This window comes from Tamandua tetradactyla, chromosome 1, assembly GCF_023851605.1.
Source record: "Tamandua tetradactyla isolate mTamTet1 chromosome 1, mTamTet1.pri, whole genome shotgun sequence".
NCBI classification, from domain to species: domain Eukaryota; kingdom Metazoa; phylum Chordata; class Mammalia; order Pilosa; family Myrmecophagidae; genus Tamandua; species Tamandua tetradactyla.
In genome coordinates, this window is record NC_135327.1 from 89,073,997 (window position 1) to 89,100,750 (window position 26,754).

The window sequence follows — 26,754 nt, forward strand, 5'->3', positions numbered from 1 at the left end:
CTTGTTGAAGAGTGCTTTAAAACTACTGCTTTTTCCTTTCTTTGCTTTGTATATATGTTATATCATACAATAAAAAAGTTTTTAAAAAGTATAAGAAGCTAATACTAATAAATGGGAAATTCTGGAGAAAAAAATTCATGTAACTCTATATTGCTCTGAAAGGGCAAAGTAGTATCAAAGTTTAGTTCAGTCCAATAAGCATTTCCAGGGGCCCACCATGGCCCCAGGCACTGGGCTAGGTCCTCAATTCCAAAGACAAGGGTTCTGTCTTTGAGGAGCTTACATTCTAGTTCCAAGCTCAACAAAGATTTTCTCAGAACTAATCCAATCTAAAACACCATCTTCTGCTAGTTATTGTAATTAAAGTAGAGGGGACTTAAATGTGCTCACAGTTGTGTACTACTGAGAAAAAGAAAGTATTATTATAAGAAAATCAAGACAACATAGCCATCTGGTGTATTCAAGGTCACATAATGAAGTAAAGGGAAAACAAAGGAAAAAACATAGGGTGCTTAGAGTTACAAATCAGGGTTACATACTATCTGGAATCATAAAGGGCCAAGCAGGTTTTTAAAAAGCAAAAAAGAAACAAACAAAAAAAAACAGCTGGAAAAGTTGTGGGGTGAGGTGCCTGGTCAAAAAAAGTTACTCTTTTGGCTGTGCTTACTTTTGCAAAATAAAAAGCGTTTCAAATGGACTTCACATTTTTGTACTTCATTTAACCCTCCAGATATTTTCCCACTTTGTCAGCTATCTAATTTTGCATCTTAGTTGAAAGGACATCTCCCCCTCTTATCCATTTCTCTACTATTTCCTATTTAATTTGGTAATGATATCCCTTAAGTCTGTAAAGAGATAGGATTTTGTGATATTACACATATCAAAGATACTTAGCCAAATAAAATTATGCACTGATTAGAATAGCAGGCTTTAAAATAAAGTTTAAGATCTCACTGTCCAAAAATGTGCAAGGACATCTGCACGTACTGATTACAATGACCACTCCATGGGCCTCTCATCCAACTAGAGGAGAAAAATCCACATGAGCTATACTTTATTGTACCCCAGACAGAGCAGTCTTTCATCTCATTCCATTTAGTACACATGCACTACTCATCCAGTCTGTGCTAAGGTAGTTTTGAAAACAATGCATTCCCCAGTCCCTCTATTCTACCTCAGATTCCACAAATGAATCATTGGACTGGACCAGTCTGTATAATTACACTACTTACCAATACACTGTCAATCCATTCCATTGTGATAAGTGGTTACTAATACAACCCCCTAAAAACAGATCTGCTGAAAGGTGGCTTCTCAAGAGTCACTCTGAAATTAGGTCAGAAGAATTCAAGTGCTTGTCACAGTTTAATGGAGTCAGCCTTGCAAGCAAGGCTGGATACAAAAATCAATCTTAGAACCATTTTCAAAAAGTCCTGAAAAATATTTGGTCTTGAGAAAACTTGATTTTACCCACTATGTCCACACTGAGTATAAGTACAAGTATAGAAAGGTCTTGTCTGAACTCATTCCTGCTCCCCTACCTTACACAGTCCCTGACCTCCACCTTTTCATTTTGCTCCTCTCACTACTTTTTCTCACATCACTGTGATAAACAATAAGAACACATGTATCTCCCTGTAACTACGTTTTTCCCTAAAAATGAATAACCATTTCAACATTCAGATCACAGAGCATTATATCTGAGGTTATTTTTCAGCCAGAGACGAGGCCAACTCAGTGAGATACCTACATATTTAGATTTCAGCTGCAGTACTGGTTTGAGTTCTCTTATCAGCTGATTCCTCCCCTCAATAACAGAAGCTGCCATGTTTTCTATTCACCACTGTGTCACCCCGGCCCCCTGACTACTCAGAATCAGTTAGTAGTTTCCGTTCATTAAAGAGTTCACATCATTTATCATCCTTCAGCATAAGAAATATCTATTTATTTACTGCTGATTCTGGTTCTCAGTTAAAATTCTACCACTTAAGGGTTATATGTTATTTTCAAGGTATATATTGAAGTTATAGTATCTTGAACAGATGAAAATGAACATCTCCTGGATTTTATGCTCTTTATTGATTTACACCCTTTATTGCTGAAATAATGGAAAATAGAACAGCTTTCTGGCAGCTGAGTCCTGATTTTAGATCTACAAGAGATAGATAGATTTGGGTGGGAGGGCAAAATTTGGAGTTGGACCTGGTGAGTTCAAGTCTACGAAAGAATTTTCAATGTAATCAACACATTTAAAGATCATATCAGAGGTTCAGAATAAGAGAAACAGCTGTAGTATCATAATTCACAGCTATTGCTCTGTGTCAACAGAAGTCAGAAATCTCAAAATGGCTAAAGATTAATTCCTAGGAGCATAATATTAATATAATTTGATGCAAATTAGACGGCAAAAGGCTGTTAATGGATTCTGTCACCCATGTTACCTGTAATAGCTCACAAAGAAACCAGTAAAATGTCTCAAGCTGGTATAATAAATGACTAATATTTTAATGAAAATGAAGACAGACAAAAGAGTTATGCTTAGAAGAGAGAAGAGAAAAGGAGGGAAGAGAATGAATTCTGAATAAAGAATTTGGCATTCTAAATTACTACTCCAGCAAGATCCTTTTGTATACGCAGGAAAATTCCAATATCAATCCTAACTTAGAAGACTAACACATTATAGCAGGAGCAGTCATAAAACACTTACAGTAGTGGGGGAGGGGTGTGGGGGGGGATTGTCCCACAGAACTGGATCAGTAATATAGGAAGGCATTTGAAAAAGGGGAAGGCCAAAGGGTATTAAACATGCTGAGGAACTGGAAGATGCAGAAGAAGACAGCATATCATTCTGGGTCTATAAACAAACTAGAATGAAAGGAGATGTTTTCTCATACAACTAACCAAGCAAGCAGACAACTTTCAGAGATACTACATGGAATGCTCCCTGGGAAACCATCTTGCCATGGCCCATCTCTAAGGACACATGCAGCAAATCTCTTTAGGCCATCTTCAATTGCAGCCTCCACCCCCACTAAAAAGGTAATCACTTTCTCTTAAGGGTCACTGGCCCTTGAATGACTGGCATTCAATGACTGTCATAATGAGGTACACAGTTGTTATAATAAGAACAGGGGAGGGGTGGATGAAGGTGGATGTGTCTGTGTTTGGGAGAGAGTGGTCCTGATACCTGGGAGGGTGCAACAGAGAACAGTTCACCCTTCATCTCTGTTGATGCTCCCAACCTTTCCACATCGAAGCAGAGCACCTGACTGAACCATGTCCATGACACATTCCCTGGGTCAAGCTCATATCTACTGGGCTTCCCTCTTGTATGCCCTCTTGATTTTCCTCATATTTGATTAACATTTGCCAATGTCCCATTTCTTCTTGATTATGAAATTATCCCTTCTCTGTAACAGCTTCTTTTCTGAGTGTTTTTATGACTTTTAAGGATCTGAATTATACTGTCATGATTCTTACTGTAACACTCAGTAAACAATTAGTGTCTTTCAAGACCACCATTACTTCTAATTAAGCGATCTTCCTTGATTGATATAATCATGGTTTATTTTTATAGTTCATCAATTATAGTAAGAAATGAAATCATTATTTTCATTATGAGAAAAGGTATTCTTTAAAGTTATTACTCTAGTTAAGTGTGAACAACAGAGCAGGAATATAATAATAATGATGATGGCAGCTAACATTTACTGAGCATTTAGTATGTACCGTGCACTAAGTCCTTTATATATATTAACATACATAGTTAACACATTTAGAATGTGCCTCATACTGTTCTAAGTGCTTTTATATATTAATCTTCCCAACAACCTAATGAGGTGGGTACTATTATTACCCCATTTTACAGATAAGGAAACTGAGACACAAACAGTAACATGCCCAAGGACATACAGCTAGTAAATGAAAGCTAGGAATCAAACCCACACAGGTACCAGAAAGGGATTTATAACACAAAACCAGCCACTCTGGATGGAATAAGGGTGTCCTGAATTTACTTACGTTCATGGAAAGTTCATTACATTTTCTCAATATAAGAACAGACAAAGTAGGCACAAGCCTTCCCATTATTGACTGAAGCACCTTGGGTACAATAGCATTCCTGTTCCCCACTTCTGGTCTCCCTCTGTACGTGCACAGCTCATCTGTGCCCTCCCTATCTCACACCCATCAAAGAAGAGAATAACATTGGGACGGTCTTCTTAAGGACTATAAGATGATAATGCCTAATGGAAGCATTAATGGGAAAAAGGTAAAGAAAGTAAAATCATTCATACTTTTTTCTTTCCTACACTTTGGCTTTCTGACACTAAAACTACTATTTTTGAAGCAAAATTACAGGCAGTAACCACGGATCTGGTCTCCATGTGGGGTTGCTGCAAAATAACTAAGAGACACAGGAACTCTGCGTCTTTTATGGAAGAGTTGGCAAAATTCTGAAAAACCACAAATTAACAGTTAAATTATAAATTCTGACCAACTGGCATATACCATCAGAGGCACCTGAAATTGGTAGGGAAAGCAGAAACAGGTGAGTTTTGAGCCTCAGTTTTCTATAAAATGGGAATGCTAATAGCTATGTAATGGGTTTATTATGAGAATTAAATAAAATTAAATAAGAACTGGTATAATTTATTAATATTAAATACTATTAATGAAATATATCATCTAAAAATTGAAAATCAAATTGCTAACAGTCCATATTACAATTTACCAGAATAATCTGAAAAAATTAATGTATCCTCCTGTATTCCAGTACAGGAAAAAAGTATCAAAAATCTGCTTTTGTATTTTCAATTGGATCATCTAAATGAAGACCTTTAAAAGTTCTGAGGAAAATCCCAAGTTCTAAGTAAACTATTCACTCTTTACATTTTTCAGTTTCATTTCCATTACATATTCATTATTTTCATTCTACCACTATGAAGAAAACAGATATTATTATTCCTATTTTTTTAAAAAGAGGAAACTGAGTTAGGGAGTATGTGTAAGAGCAAGGAATAAATCCCAAATCTTCTGACCCACATCTCTTACCATTTTCCTTAGCTCTGGCTGCCTAAAAAAATTGTTTCCTCATTTTTGTGAGACTTGTTAATGCAGAAGTTTTATTTTGACCTAGTTCTTCTGATAATGATGTTTACTTCTAGTTAAACAAAGTTAAAGTTTCTCAAGTATAACTTTTTAAGCTTTTCTATTTGCCAAAGCAGAATGGCTTAATTTATAGAATGAGGCCCATGAAACATGATATAAATTTGGATACATTACAAGTGGACTATAATTATAAGTTAGGTGAGCAACAAAAATTATTTAAAAGTATGAAGCACCTTTAAAAATTAACACATCTAAAAATACTTAAAGACTTTATATAAGCTTTGCCTGTCTCATTGAACAATGAGCAATAGATATCTAGAAAAACAAACATGATTTAAAAGTAAAAATTTTCACACATTTGGACATAATATAATATAAATACAACTCATAAGGTTTCAGAGAGGGCTGAGTCTATACAGAGATCAAAATTTAAATTTAAACTTTAATCTTTCAGTAAATGAATTTAGCATCTTTACATTTTTAATATTTGATGCATCTTTTCTATAAGTTAGGCCAATCTGTTTTGGCTAATAGAGTAGCTTAAAAGCCTAAAACACTTGAAAGATATGATTTTAACTTCGTTTATACCTGGTTGCAAGAGCCCCATTGTACTAGCTGAAGGCTGTTCCAGTGCAGGGAAATTTGATTAACTTTATTTCAAACAAAAATAAAATATTAAGGGCAATGGTAAGAGTACATCATGGCTCCAGAGATACTGCATAAACTCACAGTCTAGAATCACAGAATTTTCAGAACTGGAAGGGATAACTGTAACAAAGAAATACTTTGGAACTTATTTCTCCCACTGCTCAAACAACACAATATATATTTTTTCTTTCCAAGGTCTAATTGAAACTGAATCTACAGGGCAAGTTATAGGCATCCCCATGTCAGAAAGTTAATGCAGAAACACCCTTTGCTATTTCTCTTCTAAATATACAATTCCAGCACAATTAGATGCAAAGGGAAAATCTAAGCCTTTGCTTGTCTGTGTTTTTGTCTACTTGATGCCAAGCAACCAGTTTGGTTTGGTTTTGTGGATTAATTGATCAGCTCTTCAATGAATAACACAGCCTCAATACTCTGGCCAGGGATAAGTAAACAGAAGCAAAGCCTGGGTACACGGCTCCCTCTAAGAAATCTTGGCAAATCCCAGCCAAACTACAAATCTATTATCCTTTATGCAGTCCTTTCTGGCTTCCCCAGGTTGGGTTTGGCTCAGGCCTCCCATTTCACTTATCACTCAAGCATACTCTCTTCTATCATCTGGCTCTTCCTGGCTTTATCTCCACAGTCCTAAGTCCTGAAAGGTTTCACACACAAAATGACTTTGTGGTTTATCTATTCACTCGGACTTTCTTTAGAGCAATTCCATTCTGCAAGAAGAGCTGCCCTTCCAAGATATGTTCTTCCACCCTTCCTGGGTAACCTCATTCTGACCAATATATTCATGTGTTTGGAGTAGATTTTGAAGAACCCAATCATAAACTTTAAATATTCTTCCATAACATTTATGTGCCTAAGTACACAAATTTTTTTAAAAGTTTAAAGCAAGTAGAGCTCACCATCGTTTTTTCTGTCACTGCCAGAAATAAAGTGAATTATGTTGCAAACCTTAAGTGTCATATTGAGCTACTATAATTTTTCAAGATGAAGTACCATGATAACTTTTACCATTAGTCCATAGTGTTTTCAGATTTCTGTCTTTAAAACTGCAGATACCCACAGGAGAATATTTCTGGTATTTAATGATCATGGTAACTTAGAATTAAATTTATTGTCCTCTTCCAGTATCAATCCCCAAGGTGAACTATATGGCTTTATTTCCTATACTTTATGTCTTGTAAAAATTTTTTTACATATTTCCTTATTCAAGGGAATGATTCCAAGGAAAGCCTTGATTAACTTGGAATGCAAATGCAAAACATACCTGGGATGTAAATGATAGCCATGGTTATGAATCCAAATTTAGAAAAGTTTATATATTTAATAGAATGGAAGCATTTCAAATAGGAGAGGGAAACAAGTAACCAAGCATTATGTTGATAAAATGTGTTTGTGTAATCAAACTAGAATCAAGGTTTTGTCTTTAGATTTACTTTATAATTCAACAATTAAACTAGTGTACCCACACCATGGAAAAGCTATGCATCTTCATGTTTGAATATGTAAAGATACCAAATAGAGAAATAAAACTAAAATGACCTCTGATATGGGAAGAATTCACTTCAGAAAATGTATCTCCATATCACTTATAAAATATGCATGCTATACATTCAAGTTTGTTCATTCATCATTCAACAAATATTTATAACATAGCAGAGACAGTGTGAAGTGCTAGGGATATACCTGTGAACCAGACAGATGCACTCCTCTGTGTGTGGGGGGGTGGGGGGTGGGGAGGCGAGGGAAGATTTAATATCAATTCAGTTGAACAAGTATTTATCGAGCATCTGTAATAAACCAGTACTGTGTTGGCTCATCTGAGGATATGAGAAAGCTAATATAGAATCCCTGACTTCCCTTTCCATGTCTTCAGAAATAAACAGCTCATATAAACAAAATGCTTAGAAAACAAAACTGTCTATTAGTAGCTAAAATTAAATATCATATATGTGCACACTATTACTGACTTGGTAATGAGATATGTTGTAGGCAGTTATAAGATTCCAATTTGCAGAATATCTTTTTTGGGCAAATTTTCAAAAACTTGAGCAAGATGGCAGAGTAGAAAAAATTAGCATTCTATTTCATGAGTTCATGTTGAAATATTGAACTTTTTCCTATTTAGTGTAAACAAAATATTAACTATCTCCTTAATATATAAAGGGTTATTGAACATCCATTATAGTTTTTCATTTGATTGTGTTTTTTTTCCTATCATCATATGGAAAGGAATTACTGTGCCTGAATATTTAAATTGGCTTATGCTGAGCTCAGGGGAGAACAAATTAATTGTCTTAGAGCAGAAGACTAGAAATTAAAAGGCTCAACTCTTTTTCTGAGAATCTTACAAATTCTCCTGAGAGAAACACGGAGTTATCCAAAGATTAAGAAAAAAAAGCTTTGGAAAAAGCGGTAGATGTGTTAAAGAACAAACTATTTTTAAATAATAAAATCAAAGCATTGAGGACACTATGTTTCCTTTTGAGAATATTGATTTAGATAACACACATAGAGTTAGAAATTAATTTTAAAATCATTGTACTTTTTTTTTAAAGCCAAAATATATTCTCACTTGTACCTAAAATGTTTTAAAAATTAGTGATACCAATTAAAGGGAAAACCCTGACCAGTGAAGTGATCAGTCATGGTACAGCAAACAGTTTTTGATTGGTATTGTTCTGTTTCATTTTGAAGAGGGAAGAGACTTGTTAGTCATTGTTTGCATCAAATTATGAAAAATATCTATACTTCACATATACATCTAGGACGTAATCTCATGTTATTTGAGAACACACTTAATAGACTAGAGTAATTTCTTTTACTGATTATGTGAATCTCAGACTCAGAATCAGAAACCAGGCTGTTTTACAGCTAAGTTATACTCTCCTTGATGCCGCATTTGAAGTACAATACTAGTATTCTAGAAGCTAGACGTCATTTGTGCTGAATCTAATCAGAAAGAAAAATCAGTGGGTAAAGATTTACAATTTTTTTTAATTGTAGGCCCTGTATTTCTGTAGGCCCAGAAATAGCCAGGTTATGAGTGAAGCAAACAGTTTTTTAAATAAGCAAAGTATTTAGAGACGAAGTTAAGAAAATTCTAGAAATCATACTAGGTGGAATTAAATCTTAAATTTCCATGGCTATATTAATGTTGACTAATGAAACATGATCAAATAAATTTACCTTCAACTTAATCACAATAAAGCTCCTTACAGCAAGGTTCACCATGATGCACATTTTCACACACTTCAGAACAAATTATCTGCAGGTAGACAGTGCTGAACTAAGTGCCTTCCAGCTGCAGGAGATTACGAAATAAAGCTAAGTAAAAATACATGTGTTAAAAGTGTTAAATAATTTTGAATGAAAGCAGCAGTCATCTCAAACGCCATCAGTATATTATAAAAAAAAAGCATATTTTACAAATCATATTATTAGTGATTCCATTTAACTTTTAAATGTATCATTTCAAATTTCAATATAATGGGGGTAATTTGAATGGAATTTGCACAAATGCTCAAACATCAGAAAAGGATCTGTAAATGCACTCATGTATATGGCAAAGACCAAGGTTTTTAAAAACTGATCTCATAACAAACTAGCATAGATGATGAAGTTAAAAAAAACTCCATGCTAACAAGCACAGGAGGGCCCAAACTGTTTCTAATACTGTTTTCCACTAAAAGGAACCAGGACTCCTTAGAAAAATGGCTGATGCTAGGACTGGGGCAGGATATATACAAGATGAGCCTGGAGCATCTTACAGTGCCAGAAAGTAAGGAAATGCTCAAAACAGCATTAAAACTCAAAAACTGAAAGCACCTCAGTGCTTTCACTACCTTTGATTTTGATTATATGCTTGCACATAGTAGCTATGTGTTTGCAGAGAGGTAGGTAAGTTCTTTCAAAAAGCCTTTTAATTTCTTCATCTAGAGTACAGTTTCTCAATTTCGGCCCTACTGATACATTGGGCATGATACTTCTTTGCCGTGGGGACTGTCCTGTGTACTTTAGGATGTAGCAGCATCTCTGGCCTCTACCCATTAGATGACAGTAGCATACACACACCCTCCCCGATTATGATAACCAAAAATGCCTCCAATGCTGGAGTGTGGGGGATTGGCATGGGCACATGAGCACCGTGTGCGCACCTCCCCTCCCATTTTAAGAACCAGTGCTCTCAAAAAACGTCCAAAATGCTGAAATAAAACTTAATAGTTAATTAAAAAAAAATCCTGATAAAGCAATGCTGCAAGATCCTGGCTGAAGAGTTAATAAAGCAAAGAGAGGGGGATTTCAGGGGAAAGGAGTTGGTTTTGTCTTCTTCATTGTACCCTCTTTGTTCCCTCGCAACAATCAGCATTTGGCCTTTTTAATGACTATTTAACACTGTACTCTTGATCCCTTAACTTCATTCCCACTGCTAACAAGCATCACTGCAGAAGAGAGGGAAACCCTGGTATTCCACACACTTCACAAAAGCTGTCTTTCAAAGTCACTGGGTTGAGGAGCAATTAAAGACAGGGACAATAGCCTGCCAGCTAAACTCAGAAACACCAGATAATGAGGGTGCTATAGTTTCTGGAAGTCGCTTCAGCTGCTAGCAAAAGCTGACTGAGCCCAGAGCACTAAAAGACTTGACATAACGTAGTGGGGGTGTGAAATTGAGAAATGTTCACATATTCCAGTGAATCGCTCTTCCATAACATTTGCAAAGAAGTGCAAGTGTACTCCCCTTGGGCAAACACCTGTTTACGAACAGGAACATGTCATTAACAGAGACCAGTTTTCTTTTACACCCTTTGCCAAATTCAGTGTAGCATTTGGCTTCTGTCAGAATTGGATTTCTAACCCTGTGTTCTAGACAATTAGCTACAATCTTTAGCTTCTTGTTACTTATTGTAGCCTGAAAACTGAGAAGGATTTTCCACAAAGAGAAATGGGTACAGAAGAGTTCATATGAACATTCTTTCCAAAATGGTAAGCTAATGCTCCCAATTCTTAAATTGGACTAGACCTATAAGTGCAAGCCTAATTATATATACTGATGTCATCTACTCTCAAGGAAGAAACTTATGGATCAGATGAATTAACAGTATACTAGCATATTGTTCTGAGAACTACATTTTAAAAAGGCAAAAGAAGCTTATGTTATCTTTTACATTATTTTCTAATTTGGAAAATCAACTTTACAGATGTGTTCCATTCACCCCTTTCATCGGCTGAGTTTTGCATTCCATCTTAGATAAAGAGTGACATAAACAGTCTAGCCAAATCCAGACATTTTCTATAACAAGTACTATTCAAAAAATAAATAACGCAGATTCATCCAGGCCAGACAACTATCCCTTTTACAAAGAACACCTGAAGGCTTCATGTGTAAATTGGCTTGTGTTGACCTCAGGGGAGTACTAGCTAATTGTCTTAGAGTGGAAGACCAGAAATTAAAAGTCTCCAATCTTTTTCTGATTCTGCCGCTTGCTGTGTTATTTTGACAAGTCTCTTAACCTCTTTGGACTTTTATTGATCTATAAATGGCAACTATTTGGCAAATGATAGGGTAATTTATGGGAGGGCCACTTTAACAGCATTGACTAAAAGTCATTAAATAAAAGTTGAACTGTATACTTTAACTCTAGGCAGAGATACTAGGTTGTTTAAATTACACTCTTTTCAGACACAATTTCACTAATAAACCTTTCATGTTTCCAGACAAATTAATCTTGAGTTCAAAATAATGAGCTAGCTAAGGAAAATGTAAAAACACTCTATTTACTCCAAAAATACATGCTTTCTGTATATTCTGTGAAGCATTCTAAGTACAAAAAAGAACTGTATCTTATTCCATCAACAGACAAGCTTCAGAAGCATCTGATCTTATATAGAAATTATTCTGATGACATCTCCCAATGAGTAACAATATAGTGAAAGTACTTATTAAAACAGTAACATTAGCCAAGCCTTAAGGGGTCCTTATTCTTTAGTCTAGAGAAAGTCTTTCAACCTAACTCTCTGGGAAAGCAGAAAAGAGGCTTTGCAATCTGCATCATCCCAAAATTTTGAAGTGTATCAATATTGAGAGATTAATTTCATGGAGGCAAAAACCATCTGAGCAAGCATAAGCTAACTTACTTCATTCTTGACGTCCCTCTTGTACGTAAAGAAAATATGTGGCCTCTTGCCAATAACACTCAGTATTACAAGGCTAATTGCTTCTGTGACTCATTAATCAGTGTGTCCCATCGATTTTCCAGAAAGATGACCCACTGTGTAAACAATATCTGAAGAGGCCCACAGAAGCCAGAGAAGAGGGCAAAAGGATAAATCCTAATCTTTCTCCCAAAGGGCTAACTTAAAAGTAGTTCTGGAGTGTCCCTATGGCTCCTGGGAGGGGCTACATCCACATTCTCCCCCATGCACCATGGAGATAGTCTCAGCCCTGCCTCCTGGTAGTCCCACTTAATTAACAGTGTGACTCACTGGTTCCACAGCATTCTCTATCTTGGAACACCATCTCACAATCAGAATCAGTTATAAAAAGATAACTGGTAATCCTTCTATTCATGATCCTCTGCGCTTTCTTTTCTTTTTCTTTTTTTTATAAAACTTGAACAATTCGGATGAAGTGACATCTTGCCATCTTGTAGTCAAAGTTTATATAACACTTTGTAGGAAATGCAGGGGCTTTATTCAGTAGAAACCTACATTCATGGTTTTGTTATCTAAGATAGCAATCCCAAACTTTCCATTTTCTCTGGGAAAGACATTTACTTACCCATATTTTTAGAGATAAAGAAAGGGAAGAGGGAGAAAGACCAAGGAATGCCCCTGTTCTGACATGAGTTTTGCGTTTTTAACTCAATAAATAATCTACAAAACCCACCTAGGACAAAGCAAAAGAGAGTCTTTCAACTACAACTTAAAGATAACTCTGTATTGAGTTAATATAGATTAGCATAGGCATTTGTTTAAAAGGTAAGACTAAATGAATGACACCATTTTATTTTTTTCTTGTTAAATAGTCCATACATTCATTATTCCAGTGATTCAGCCACCACTTTGAACATGGTACTTTTTAAATTAAATGCTTATTTTTCCTTTAACCTAGAATAAATTCTAGAGTCTCTCTTCAAATTCAAAGCCTACGGAAATTTGAAGTTACTTAGCAGTTTAAAGGATTTAAAATAGGAAGTTGAATTTTTAAAATTCAAATAATTTCCAAGATACTTAGTCCCATCCTTCTGTGTATTACAATTTAAAATATCTATTTATTTAATTAAACAAACATTGCTTACCAAAGGACACTGGTATTACATAGATACTCATAATCTTGAATTAATGGGCTCCATGTATGTGTGTGAATGCTTGATCCCATAATCACTACATAATCCAAATATTTCCAAAATTGCATAAAAACATAAAAGACAGACGGATTGACTTAATGATATTAATTAAAAAATTATTTCCTCTTTTCTAATATGGTAACAAAATATTTGGGGCCAAATAAGCAAACACTCATCACTAACAGCTCTGTTAAAATAGAACACAAAAGAGGCCAACCCAAATTTTTCTTATAATTCTCTGTGGTTTTCATCTTGGGTTAGTCAAAGCCCCAATTCAGATGCTGCCTTTAAAAAAAAAAAAAAGAACCCCCTAGTTACCACACCACAGGGTGGTATTTTCACCATTAATCGTTTTCTACAATCTCTAAAGCCACAGTAGCCTATTAATTACTGCTGTGGGGATAATTGTGCTGAAATAAAGTTTTGGAAAAACAAGACTAACTTTGTCAGACTGCCATAAGGTGCGTGTGTAGGGGTGGGGGAAGGCGGTAGAGGAATGAAAGCAGTACTTTGAAGTAGGGAAAAAAAAAAAGAAGCAGTAAAACTTGAGAATTTCTTTCTGGTTTAGTAACCCGATTTTCTTTGAGCATACGCACAAATTATCTGGTCAGAGACAGATTGTCAAGCACCTCCATTTTACTTAGAAAATTATGGAGAATGTTAGTTGGCTCAGAATCTCTATCAGAAAAACACAAAGGTTTCCTGATAGTAAAGGTGAGTGCAGAGGCAAGGAACTCAGCAACCACCTGTTCCAGGCACACGGCTGGCTGTTTTGTGCATACACACATTATATCCACCATTGGTACTGGGGCAGCCATCACCATCCAGACTTCACAGATGAGGAACTGGTACTGGAGGAGGTAAAGGGACTTGCCCAGTGTCTTCCTCTTAGTGAGTGGCAGAGTCAGGCAACACCTGTGCTTCTGGACACATAAAAGCAGCTGGTATTTAGTGAGTGCTTTGCAGATCACATCTTACTTAACCTTCACAACTTGATGAACTGGATATTACTGGTCATTATCCCCCTTTATAGAAGAACATTGAGTCTCACGAATATTGTCACTTATCTATGGTCTTATAGCTAATCAGGACTGTCCAATGCCAGGAAAATGAACCTCTGCCTTGAGCCCAGAGCTTTGATTGCCCAGAGTGGGGCCCTCTTATGGCTGAATCCTTCCCCATGGGGAGAGTAGTCCACAAGGCCAGAGAGATGTACCCATACAGTGTCTATGCTTTCTCCTTCTAGACATGCTCCAATTAGCTCAGAATTCCCTGCCCAAATTGCTCCAAGCCTACTTCCAGGACCTCTGTGGGCCAGTTCCCCAATTTCTTCCCGAGGACAATACTCCCCAGAGCTGACTATTCAATAGATATCTACCTGCCTGGGCCTGAGGTGTGGCCAAGGGGTGGCTTTTGAAGGGGCAAGGCACAACCTGGACTTGTGGGCTGGTGTGTTGAACCTTTGCAGCATGGAAAGGATACAGGGGCAGACTAAAACTGGCGGTAGGCCTGGGCCTTTCTTTCCTTATATAACCAAGTTCCAGGGCAGAACTCTGAGGAACCCAGGAATACAAGTTCAAACATGGCCTTCCAGGTCATTGTAAATGTATATTTGTCAAAGTAGGAGAAATTAGTTGATTTAAAAGTTTTTAAAATATTTAGACATGGGGTATGTGAGCCACCATTTGTAGTCTTCTCTCAGGCCCCACAAATGTTAGGCTTGGGCAAAGCTGAAATCTGAAAACAAGTCTGTTTGACTCTAGAGAGAATACCTGTCACTCCCAATATCTACCCACAATACAGCAGTCATTGTGATTTAGGTGGTTTGACCCCAGCTCTAAAGGTGTGTCATGTTTTGTACAAGTCAATTATGATAACCCCATGCCATTTGGCAGTGATGACTCAGAGACAAGGCCTAAGTCACTCAATACTTAGCACTTCTCTGGCATCAGAGATAATTTCCAAAATGGTGGCCTAATCCAGGCCAGAGAGTAATGAGGAAGAGTTTGCTGGGAGCTTCTTGGAGTTTACTCCCTCTCATAGTGAGCTTCTAGATGTCCTGTGCAGCTGTGGGATCCAGTCCCGCTGTGGACATCTCACTACTACCAGCCTGAGGATGAAACCAAAACACAGAGGAAGTCGTAAGCCAATGGCAGCCTGGGGCAAAAGAATGGAAGCCACTGGATAAAGACAACCTTGAATCCTACGGACTTTGTTACATGCACCCATATGTTTCCTTATTGTTTAAGCCAGTCTGAGTTTTTATTACTGTACCTCCAGCTTAAAACATCCCTAACTGACAGATCCCAAAACCTATGCTCTAGACCACTACTAAAGGGCAAAGAGGAGGTGAAAGGGGCAGCTATGACCCCCACTGAAGAGGTTCAAAAGGCCCTTAAGACTGGCCAAGTCCAGAGGAATGCATATTAAATCCAGGCTGGCACTGTCAGTACTGCTAGGGCCACTTTGCCTCTTCTTCCCTTTATCTCAGCTGCTTTGTGAATGGAGCCAGAGAATCTGAATCCTTCAGAAGATAACATCATCTGGAATATGTAAACAGCATCTCCCATCTAAATGCACTGACATTTTTACCCCTAGCAGAAGAAACCTAGGCCTGATTTCCAGTACTTTAAAATCTCAGTTGTATGAAACATTGGAAAACTCTAGCTAAGTCCAGGATTTGTATAGCTAGCAGTAAAATGCATACTGTTTGGAGGAAAAGCTTTCTAAATTGCATTGTCTATCTCATTGACTTCTTAAATAGAGTGCACATAATTTAGTCATTTCTTGATGAGTTAAAAAAGTCACAATTATGAATATCAATTGCTGTATTAGGTCATAAATTCATTCAGCTGGAAGAAATCATCGTGATATGGAAAGCTCTTCTGATCCTATACTACATGCTTATAACCTACACAATTGTTGCTCATGTATCTAACTCTATAATACTGTCTTCTTCCTTTCAGTAATACTGTCAAAATAACAATGTAACAATGCACCATTGTCACCTCCCATTCCTGCTAGAATATCTTCCCACTATAACCCTTTTACATTCATAATTTATTACACCTACTCTACTGTGATTTTGGAAATCCATGAACTATATGAGAATGCATTGTTTTTATCATTTATTGAGCACAATGTATGTTCCATGAATTATGCTCAGCGTTTTATGTCCATTATCTCATTTAATACTCACAACAGCCTTGGAAGGGAGATATTATCAACACCACTAGAGAAATTAGAACATTGAGCCACCAGCAGACTAGGTAACTTCTCCAAGGTTAGACAGCTGATAAGGGCAAAGCAAGAAGTCATGATGTACAACTTTCCCACAAATACAGTGCAAGGACTTTGTGAACATTAGTTTGTTCAGAGGACTGTGGTTCTTGATTAGGGAAAAGAAGAGCTAGATTTCAGGAAAATAAAGTTGTATTATTTAAGAAGAAACTCAGAAATAAAACTCAATTCCAAAATTATTAAGAAAGAGGTACTTCTGTTATTGGCCAAACGTGATGCAATTTGTTTCTTAATTCCTCTAGTAAAAAGAAGACAGGCATAAGAAACGCAGTTGGATGGGTTTGCTTATGTTTCATTTTGAGGTTATATATGGAGAAATAAGTCCTAAAAATGTCTTTGCACTCATCTGTATATCTACACTCACAAATATATTTTGTACCTTCCAATGATGTAAAATCTTATTTTGTAAATTTAACTTACAGGAATTTCTCAAAATAGTAAATCTGCAGGCCACTGCAAACCTTACTGCCAGATTCTGGACTGTTATAGCGGCATCTGTTCACCTAAACCCAATACCGCTCCAAGGCTTTAGACCCAATAACCATTTCAGCTATTCTACGGATTAGCTTTGCTATTTATTGGTGAAACATGCTGCATTTCAAAGAGGGAAATTACAAGCACAATTTGAGAACCCAACCTGTCCATAAATTGGGAACTGCCTGTAGCCAGCACCATTGTGCTAATGATCTATTGGCTATGGCTAGTAATTCATGCATCCCTGTTTACTGCTGACTTTACAGAAGCCCCAAGAATAAACAATGTATTATGACTTTCCCCAAAGTCATCTATTCATAGAAGAGCCCTGTCCCCCTTGCTAAGCAGCTGCCAAACCCTGAGACAACCAGCACCATCAGCCTCAAATCGGTCAGAACAGCTGATTTCTTCCTCCTTTCCCTCCCTCCTTTCTCTCATATATCCCATGAATATTTATTGAGAGGCAACAGCACCAAACCACCAAATGGTTAAGCTGAACAGCTCTGGAACTAGACTACTGACATTCTTCTTGGCCAGTTAAAAGCTATATAACCTCAGGCAAGGCACTACAGTTTTCTGAGCTTGAGTTTATCTCCAAAGTTGGGCTACTAATAATACCCACCCTCTTTGGTTTTGGAAGAAATGAGTTAGAACACCTCATACACTTAGAACATCTTCATATAAATCAAGCAGTCATTAAGTGTTAGCTAGTTTCCTTATCACAACGTGCCAGTCCCTGTGTCTCAAGGATACAGCAGGGAATGAGACTGACATGGTCCCGGTTGCAAAGAACTTCCAGACCAGCAGAGCTTGCTCCAGTTCTGACATGATATGATGAAACTGTCTAGGAGTCCTATTCTTTAGAAGAGAGAAAATAACCCCTATTCAATGTTTCTGTTGGTTTAGCATAATCATCATCATTCTCTAATAAAACCATTAAACATTTACTGAATGCTTGCTGCATGCCAGGCATTGGACCAACTGCTTTAAAAGTATTATCTCACCCAATCCTCACAGGAATAACATGAGATAGATCACCATTGTCCTTTAACATTTTAGAAAACTGAGGGACAGGGAGACTGAGTCACTTCCAAGTCACTTCCTCAGTCTGTCCAACTCTAGGGCCCTTGTTCCAGAGCCTACACCATGCTACCTTCATGAAGCAAATGAGAGATGGTACACCAGAGTTCTTGAACTGGAAAACTGACTATACCTCAATCAATACAATACATGACCTGAAAAAACAACCCTGGCTTAAGGTAGTGTGTGTAAGACCCCAGAAAAGTTAGGAAAACAAACAAACAAAAAGGCGTGAGGGCTGGGGAAATGTCTGAAGCAGAGCTGTGAGCAGGGTGGCTGGGAGCCAAGGAGCAGTCTGGCACTGGCACACACGCCCACCAGTGCAGGCCCTTGGCTTCCTGTAAAGCGGACATGCTGTGGTTGTCAGAGCAAACTGAGGCCAGCAACCTGGCAGCCAGGAATGGGGATGGTGAAACATAAAGGAGGCAGGGGACCTTGTGTTTCCAGAACTGTATAACAAGTCCACTATATGCTGAAAGACTGGCTAGAAAAATTGTTGGGATTTTTAACTAAGTACCACTAAAACTTTTGCCAAATAAAATTGGAGTTTTGTTAGTAAGGAATGAGGGTGCTAGGTAACATGTAGGCATATATAGCCACCTCTCCTTCTTCATTAAAATCAAATCAGTTATGATTTTTTAATTTTCTTGAAATCTCCAAACTACTTTATTGTATGGGGGCAAAAGCTATCCAAAATTAGAATTGTTTTAAATTCATAGAAATTCTCCAGGGAATACATGACTCATAGCAGCCATCTCAGATCACTAACCTAATCATTCCACAGATATCAAATAAATATTTAACAGCCCAATGATAACTTTCTTTAAAACTAAGAGAAAATTAAAATATCTATGGAAAAGTCATTGTGGAAACAGATGACTAATCTTCTAACAAGCATTCAAATCTGTCTTAAATTTTCTGTGTGAATTTTTTTAAATTTCAGAACACTCAAATTCAACTCAAGTTATGACTACTTAAATGCAGATTATTATTTGTTATTATTATTTAATTTATTAAGTATAGCAAATGCTAAGTGTAATGAGATTTGTTCTCTGAAGCACACACTAGAACACTGGGTCAGAGTGGATGGTCTCTTCTGACGGCTGTTTTTTATGAGGTACCCACCACAGACTGCTTCCCTGTAGCTTCAGTAATGAATTGTGATCTCAGGCCTCTTTTTGCAATATCAATCCGTGGCCATCTGGCCTAGAAGTGAAGGGAGAAGACTGCCAAGTAGGAATAAAGTAGAATAATTCTGGTTTGACTCTCCTTGCACATCTTTAGCAATTTTTATTTTTCTGTGTTTTCCTCCATGATAACATCTAAGAAATATAATTCTTTCATGGTCTTTGGATGGATGCTTCTAAGGCTTGATCCTGGCCTCAGATATAATGACATGCTTCTTTGTTTATCTTACAAATTTGTTTCTTTCTCGCCTATGTTTGGCTGTTTTTTTTTTCCTAAACTATTAAGCAATCTCCTCTGGATGGTAAGCCTACATAGGCTGAAATGAATCTAAACTGAAGTTGTTCCCACATGTTCAGGACTTGTCCCAATGCCAGCTGGAAGCCCTCTGCTAGGTCCACCCCTACTGGGGGCTGGGTGTGCATCAGACCCACAGAATGGACGGGCAAGCAGCCCGTGTCTCCTTGCTACTGTCGCACACTGCTCACCCCGACAGCACAAGAGAGGGAGCCTCCACCCTGGAAAACATGCTATCGTTTTCTTGATGGAACAGGAGGAATACACACAAGACAGCAAAGAAGGCAAGAATTAAGCCACTTTCTCATTTAACCCCTTTCTACCTTCTCTGGGCTGCCACAGAGCAGGTACCCACTCAATACCAGTTGTTTGCCTGGTTTTACATTTGATATGACAGTTGCAACACCTAACATTGTAAGGGAATTTTAGACACTTTAAAGAAAATAGCTTTAATATCTCAAGTTATTAATCAAATGGTAATATTGTGGACTCAGAATTATACTCTAATTTTAGACATGAGAATGCAGGGACTTTGGGCTCATATAAGTTATTCTCTTTGCTCTCACAAAGACTATATTTTCAGGACTTCCTTTGTTCACTTGTAAAGTTTTATGACTATATCATTTTGAAAAAAGGGTTTTTTTTTTTTAAATTGCAGGCAACCATGTCCTACAAGTCTCACATCCATATCAAATAAATTTAAATTTAGATCTAATATAGTATCTGAAAGAATGAGGTTACAACTATATATTATCTGCTTCAAAAATATATTATTTTCATTTAGATGGATTATAGTAGTTTCAACAAAGTGATGAGCAATTTTATAAGCAGAAAATATTCTGAGTATATTCTAATGTAAACTTTTTATGCTTCAGGTTTCCAAATAGGTCACAGCATTTTGTTACAAAATTTAGCTCTGTATGCCAACATACAAGTAGTTTGCCAAGTAGGCACTTGCCACTGTATCCAGGCATTTCTGCTATAAATGTGATATGTGTTACTGAAAAGCTTCGCATTCTGCAAAATTACACACTCAAAGTAATAGGATTTATGAGGAGAAAAAGGATAATGGACACACAACTCAAAACTTAGACTTTCTGTACTCAGAGCATTAACTCAAATAATAATTCTAATAGTAATATTAGCACAGTTAGAGCCCCACTGGCATTTACACCCAGGGGTCTGTCGGTCAATGCTTCACAGCTCTAAAATCTGAGCTTATGTCTCTACCTACAAGCTGTAGGTCCTTACATGCATCCATTCATTTCCAGTAGACGTCAGATTCGTCACAAGTAAAAACCTGGCCTTAGGATCTAACCTAAAGTATAGCAATCTTCCTCTTCCTCCCTCTTCTCTCCTCCCCCCACCCCACGCTACCCCATGCACAAAAACATACACAGGAACAAATACATTTTTTAAACACAGGTGTAGGTGTCACTGAAGCTCCTTCCTCTGCACTCACAGCTTCCACAGGCAGAAAAATATGTGGGGAATTGTAGCAGTTCTTGAAGAAACTAAACCAGCCACTACTTGCCCTAAACGAAGAGCTTTCTGCAAGATTTTCAGTTTTTATCTCAAAGTGTTCAGGTATTCATATAGCCTTCTCATTAATTGTGATAAATATTGCCTCTGATGATTTGAAACATGTTGCAGCAAAAGGGACTGGACTGTCAGCTATTCTCCACCAGGCACAGCGACAGACTCCAAGGCACAGAACAGAGCTACAGTAAAGGCAGTTAGCTTGATCTCCCATCATGGGTGTTCTGGGCTCTAATTTAAGATCACTAAGCCTTGACCCTGGCATAAATCCAAGCCAGCACTCATTTAATACATGTGCTCTTGGAGCCAAGACATCTGTGTGTTGTAATGACATGCAAGTTATAAAGGAGTGTTTATATCTCACTTTAGTATAATGTGGACATTTCACTATTGCAAATCAGCTCTCTATAATGACTAGCACTAACTTAAGGGATTTATTACATTTCCAATTAAAAGTCCTTAGCAGTGTATGATAAGTTTTTGTGACCTGATTAAGCTATTCGTTATAGCAACTCCAGAAGTGTAGCAGAGAGAAGACAGTAGCTAGACATACGGAAAAATAGAAGAAACTTTAAAAAAAAAAAAACTGTATCATATCAAATAACTGCACCATATTTGACCACTTTCAGATAATTTATTTCATTTTTTTTTTGTTTCCCTGAATAATAGAGCTGTTGTTCTTAAAAATTGATGCTAGAGAAAACAGTTGTAGGCCAGAACAGAATGAGCTTCCTGCTATAAGGAGCTACCAGGCAGACTGGTTTGGATGTGGGGAGGCACCTCCTTCAGTCCCCATCTAAAGGCAGCACAGTGGTGGTCATCTCCATCAGGTGGTCCTAGGGAAACAGTGATGTGTAGGGTCATGTTCTGTCCCCAACACGTTGTATCACTGGTATCAACCTTAAAAAGGAAAAGCTGAAATTCTGGCCAGAGTTGCCTTAGGAGAAAGGAGAGGAGAGTAATTATTTGCAAACCTGAAAAGGTAATGGGAAGGGTCATTTCAGAGGTCAGAGGACCAATTCAAACAGCCCATCAATTCAAGCACCTTTTCTAATTTTTTTTAAATTACAGTTTGAACTCTTTGGGCGACTCATAAACCTCTGCTGATGACTTCTATTCTTAGGCATCTACTTTATTGCCTTAAACTTGTCTCAAGTAAAATCACTTTAAAAAAAAAAGTTATTAACCACTGTTGATACAGAAAGGGCCCAGTGCCACATGTGTCTCGTTTTGGCCTGATTATGGGTCAATGCTTGCTAACAGGACCATAAGAAAGTGCTTTCCACATGGACTCCTTACAGGTCAAACCAGAGAATAAAGTCATTTTCAACATTTAAAAAAAAAAAAAGGGGGGAAGCGCATGTTTGTGTAAAATATGGTTTCCAAAGCACAATACAATGTCAAGTTTCTTTGTAGCAATCAGATTAATTTCATCCTGATCACATACTGTTACATCTACTTCTATGTGGTATTAATAAAATACACAAAAATTGATATAATATCCTTTGGAGACAAACCATTTTTAAAACATGGAGTCTATAGGTAAAAATGTCAGGATCCCCAGGTGGGAGTGAGAGGGGCATGGAAGACAGGGTATCTGTATTTAGGAGAATTATAGTGACATTATTACTCTACTAATTGAGCCTCAGAATATGCAGGACAATATTTTCAATATTCCTCTTTATGAATCAGCTGACATAATGAAAATAGTCTCCTTTCCCATCTCCATCTTTTTATCAAATCAAATCACGTAATTCTGGTGATTAGTTAGAGACTGAAGGGTTTGGTTATTAAGGCATTTGGTTTAAGACAAAGTTCATCTTTACCAAAATCAATCCCTAATTTATACATTCTTAATAATACTGCCAGTTCTATTGCAAATTAGTCATAAGTTGTCACAAAAACGAGTAGATGATCTATCCATTTACCTAATGGTAGGATAATGAGACTGATTCCATGAGCCAGTCATAAAAACCAGTTCCATTAACTTTTCATTTACGACATATAAGATGCCAAATATGCTTTATATTTCCAAAAACTTCTTTAGTTTTCAAAGTTATGTCTCAGGAATACTTTTTTATGTCTGCTATATTTACACAGTGTGAAAACTGGACAAGGACCAATCCAGGTGATAGCAGTTTATAACTCTAACCAGACTTGGGGTTAAGTATATAAATGTACTAATTATAAACATCAAAGCTAATAAGACAAATGTAAGTGGTCATGTCATCCTTAATGCATACCTTTATTGAGGAACAATTATATACAAACTTGGTGTATTTGCAATAGAGCATCCCATCATCACTGCTGATTTGTTTTTCTTCCCATCCATAAGAAAGCAATAATGTGCCAGGTCAAAATTAACTTTCATTTGAAGCAATTGTAGTACTTTAGCTTGCTATTTAAAAAAAAAACTTTCTAAAATTATTAATTTCCACTCCCTCTACTTCCTCTACAAATTTAATAATCTTGTGAAATGTTTCCGAAGTACTCCAAATACCTGCTACTGATATTTTCTTGAGTTCATACTTGTATTCTGTATATACTTAGACACCACAAACCATGGCGCTCTTTTTCTATGCTACATATTTCAGGCTAAATTATGTAAACTGTTCTTATCTTAATCTCTTTCCTGTTCTTTGACAAACATAATAGAATAATTAGTATCGAGGGCTTGTAGACCACGAATTCATGGATTCAACTGTCAAATTGACAGAATGTGGAAATTTCCTAGAAATATATACCAGAGATGTTGAAAACATTCCTATAATTGATGAGCAACCACTATGAGTTGAGTTGAGATGACATATAAAAGGAATGTCTTTAACACCTAAACTTTCTGAGCTCCACAAAAGATGAATCCCAGTTCTCATAAATGAGTCTTAAGAAATAAACAAATCAAAAAGGTAATCAGATAAAAGAAAACACATCAAAGCTTACATTAATTCCAATTAAATAAGATAATAACTATGTGAATACTAACCTCCTGCTACAATAGAGATATTAGAAATATAATAAATGTATAAGTGTGTTTTCCAGCTTCAGGCTTTACTAACCAGAATACTCAAGATCTCAAAAAGAACATCCTAAATAAAGACATAGTTTACATATATTTAATGTTTATTAACATTTAATGTTATTAAATGATGTGAGGGTGCATGGGTAGTTTAGTGGTTAGAACGCCTGCCTTTCATGCGGGAGACCTGGGTTCGATTCCTAGACCATGCACCCCAAAAAAAAAAAAAAAAAAAAAATGGTGTGGTAGTTAGAGTCAGTTGTCAGTTTGGCCAGGTGAAAGTACCTAGTTCTGTTGCTGTGGCCATGAGCCAAAGATAGGTGAACTTCATCTGTTGCTCATTATATCTGCAGTCAGCTAAGAAGCATGCCTGCTGTAATGAATGGTGTTTGATTTAATTGGCTGGTGCTTAAATGAGAGCGCTCAATGTAGCACAGCCCAAGCAGCTCAGAATACCTCATCTCTGCACTCAGCAGCTCAGCCCAGACCTTTGGAGTTGCAGAAAGGAATCACCCCAGGGAAAGTTGTTGGAACCCAGAGGCCTGGAGAGAGGGCCAGCAGAGATCGTCCTGTGCCTTCCCACATAAGAAACAACCTCAGTTGAAAGTTAGCTGCCTTTCCTCTGAAGAACTAATGAAATAAATCCCCTTTTATTAAACGCTAATCCATCTCTGGTGTGTTGCATTCTGGCAGCTAGCAAACTAGAACAAATGACTAATAATCAACTTTCAAAGAACTACTATTGGAATTATTATTATATGAATAAACATTTTAAACACTGTTTCTCCATCATAAACTCTCTGACAACCTGGTGCCCTGCCTCAGTTTGCACTCTGTTCCCTTGGTGTCCTTGTGCATACAATTTCCAGGATTTGAAAGATGTTTCCCTATTAATCTGTAGCTAATATTTTCCTCAAAATCCAGCCTAAGAACTCATCAAATATGGAGAATTTCTAGATTAAGTTCACCCAAGTCTACACTGATCACTTTTTCACTCTGTTCTCCACACAATTAGACGTTCTACCTGCACTGATAATCTGTATACACTTAACACTTTAATACCTAGTAAAATTTCCATTTAAACATTTTTTTGCTTTTATTATTTTTGTTGAAGAAGATTATATACAGAAAAACAGATTTTAAGTGTTCAGGTCAATGAGTTTTGACAAATGTATATACCTATGTAACCAACTAACCACTCAACAAAGAGAATATTCCCATTACCCTAGAAAGTTCCCTCATTTCCTTTTCTAGTTATCTTCCACCTCCACCTCCACCTAAAGCAACATTTGATTAATCCATCCATTCTTCTGATTTCTGTTCCTGTAGATCATATCCATTTTATAGATTATAAATTATAACACTGTCACATGAATATATACCATGCCATAGGTCCTTGGATGCTGCTAATATATTTCATTATTCAAATTTCATCTAATTCTCTGGATCTCAGATTCTGATCCTTTATGGTCAAGCCAGCTTGTTGATCTACTGGTCTAGTCTATAATCTCTTTGATAAACAAAAGGTGCATTAGCACAAAAGATCACATTTCTCATTAGGTAACAAAGGTAACCTGGTCTTTCAGAATACTACTGACCTATTGTAAACTACAGTGCATAAAAATTGATTCCTAAAATCTTCACCCTTTTATTTCCATAGCAAGTCATATACAGGATCTCAGTCAATCCTCAACCTTTGGACTTAGGTAGGGGCAAATGGTATTCTCAATTTAAAGATGAGGAAAAGATTCAAAAAGTAATCGACTTGCTGAAAATCACTACCAAGTAACTGGTGGCACAAGCATTAGACAGCATTAAATTTTTCTTTACTTTTTTTTTGTTCTCATTCTACTATCCAGGATGCACAGGCATAAAAACAGAGCTGACAAGTTCCAAAGTTCAGTTTCCTTGTTTAGACTCTGAAAATTCATATGGTACCCCTTTTATCCAACCTCCAACTTAGTGTTGAGCACTGTTAAAGCCCAAACATATTGCTGCGCCTAAAGCCTTCCTGCTTCTCACTCCAGCTAGACAAGAAATCACTAAACTGTCAGATTTAGATGGCTTTACTTCACTGCACTTCTAAGTCTTTTGGGTTTATCTGTTGAACTTGATCTATCTTATCCAATATATATTGAAGAGCCTGGGATTTTTTCCATATTCAAGAATTTCCTATGTCACTTTAACATCAATTAACATAATATTTTGGACTCCAGTGCACTTTTAGGTTCTTTATAAATGACATCTTTAGGAAGGAAATGCAGAAATTCTGGCAGCTTCCCTTATTGACCTCAAACCCTTAAGCACAGCCTGTATGGATGGCAAACAGACCCCCAAAACTGGGGATTGTGGCCCATGACCCAGTGTATACTACACAGTAGCAGCCCCAGAAGCACCATGCAATATGTAGGAATTTTTATGTATTAAAAGAGACGTTCCCACAGGCAAATCACTTATGGATAATCTACTTTTTTATATATATAAAACGAAGGCCACACAAAAAAATAGGGTTGAAAGTTATTGTACATTGAGCTATGAGCACATTGGCACTGTGTACTGATGCAGCCAAGCCAAAAGACAGTTAGGTATTTAGAAGAATACTGATGACACTAATATAATCAAAAATTTGTATGCTTTACAATTTGCAACATACTTTCAAATAAATTAAACTATGCAAAGTATATGAGATTGGTTTTATTATTTCTACTCTTCAAAAGATGAAATTACCTTAAAGAGGCTAAA

At 36.8% G+C, this 26,754-nt stretch overlaps 1 protein-coding gene across 7 annotated transcripts in view; it reads right to left on the bottom strand.

Annotated features, from left to right (window-relative positions):
• Positions 1-26,754, bottom strand: part of BBS9 (Bardet-Biedl syndrome 9) — a 699,527-nt gene that overhangs the window by 228,629 nt on the left and 444,144 nt on the right. Inside the window, exon 20 of one of the 7 annotated variants that reach the window (XM_077120113.1) lies at positions 18,952-21,832. The exons of 5 other annotated variants lie outside the window; for them this stretch is intronic. In XM_077120113.1, the coding sequence (XP_076976228.1) occupies positions 21,782-21,832 (51 nt within the window). In that variant the 3' untranslated portion in view covers positions 18,952-21,781. Of the gene's footprint in view, positions 1-18,951; positions 21,934-26,754 lie in introns of those variants that run through there. One more of the 7 variants, XM_077120124.1, reaches the window with a different exon arrangement.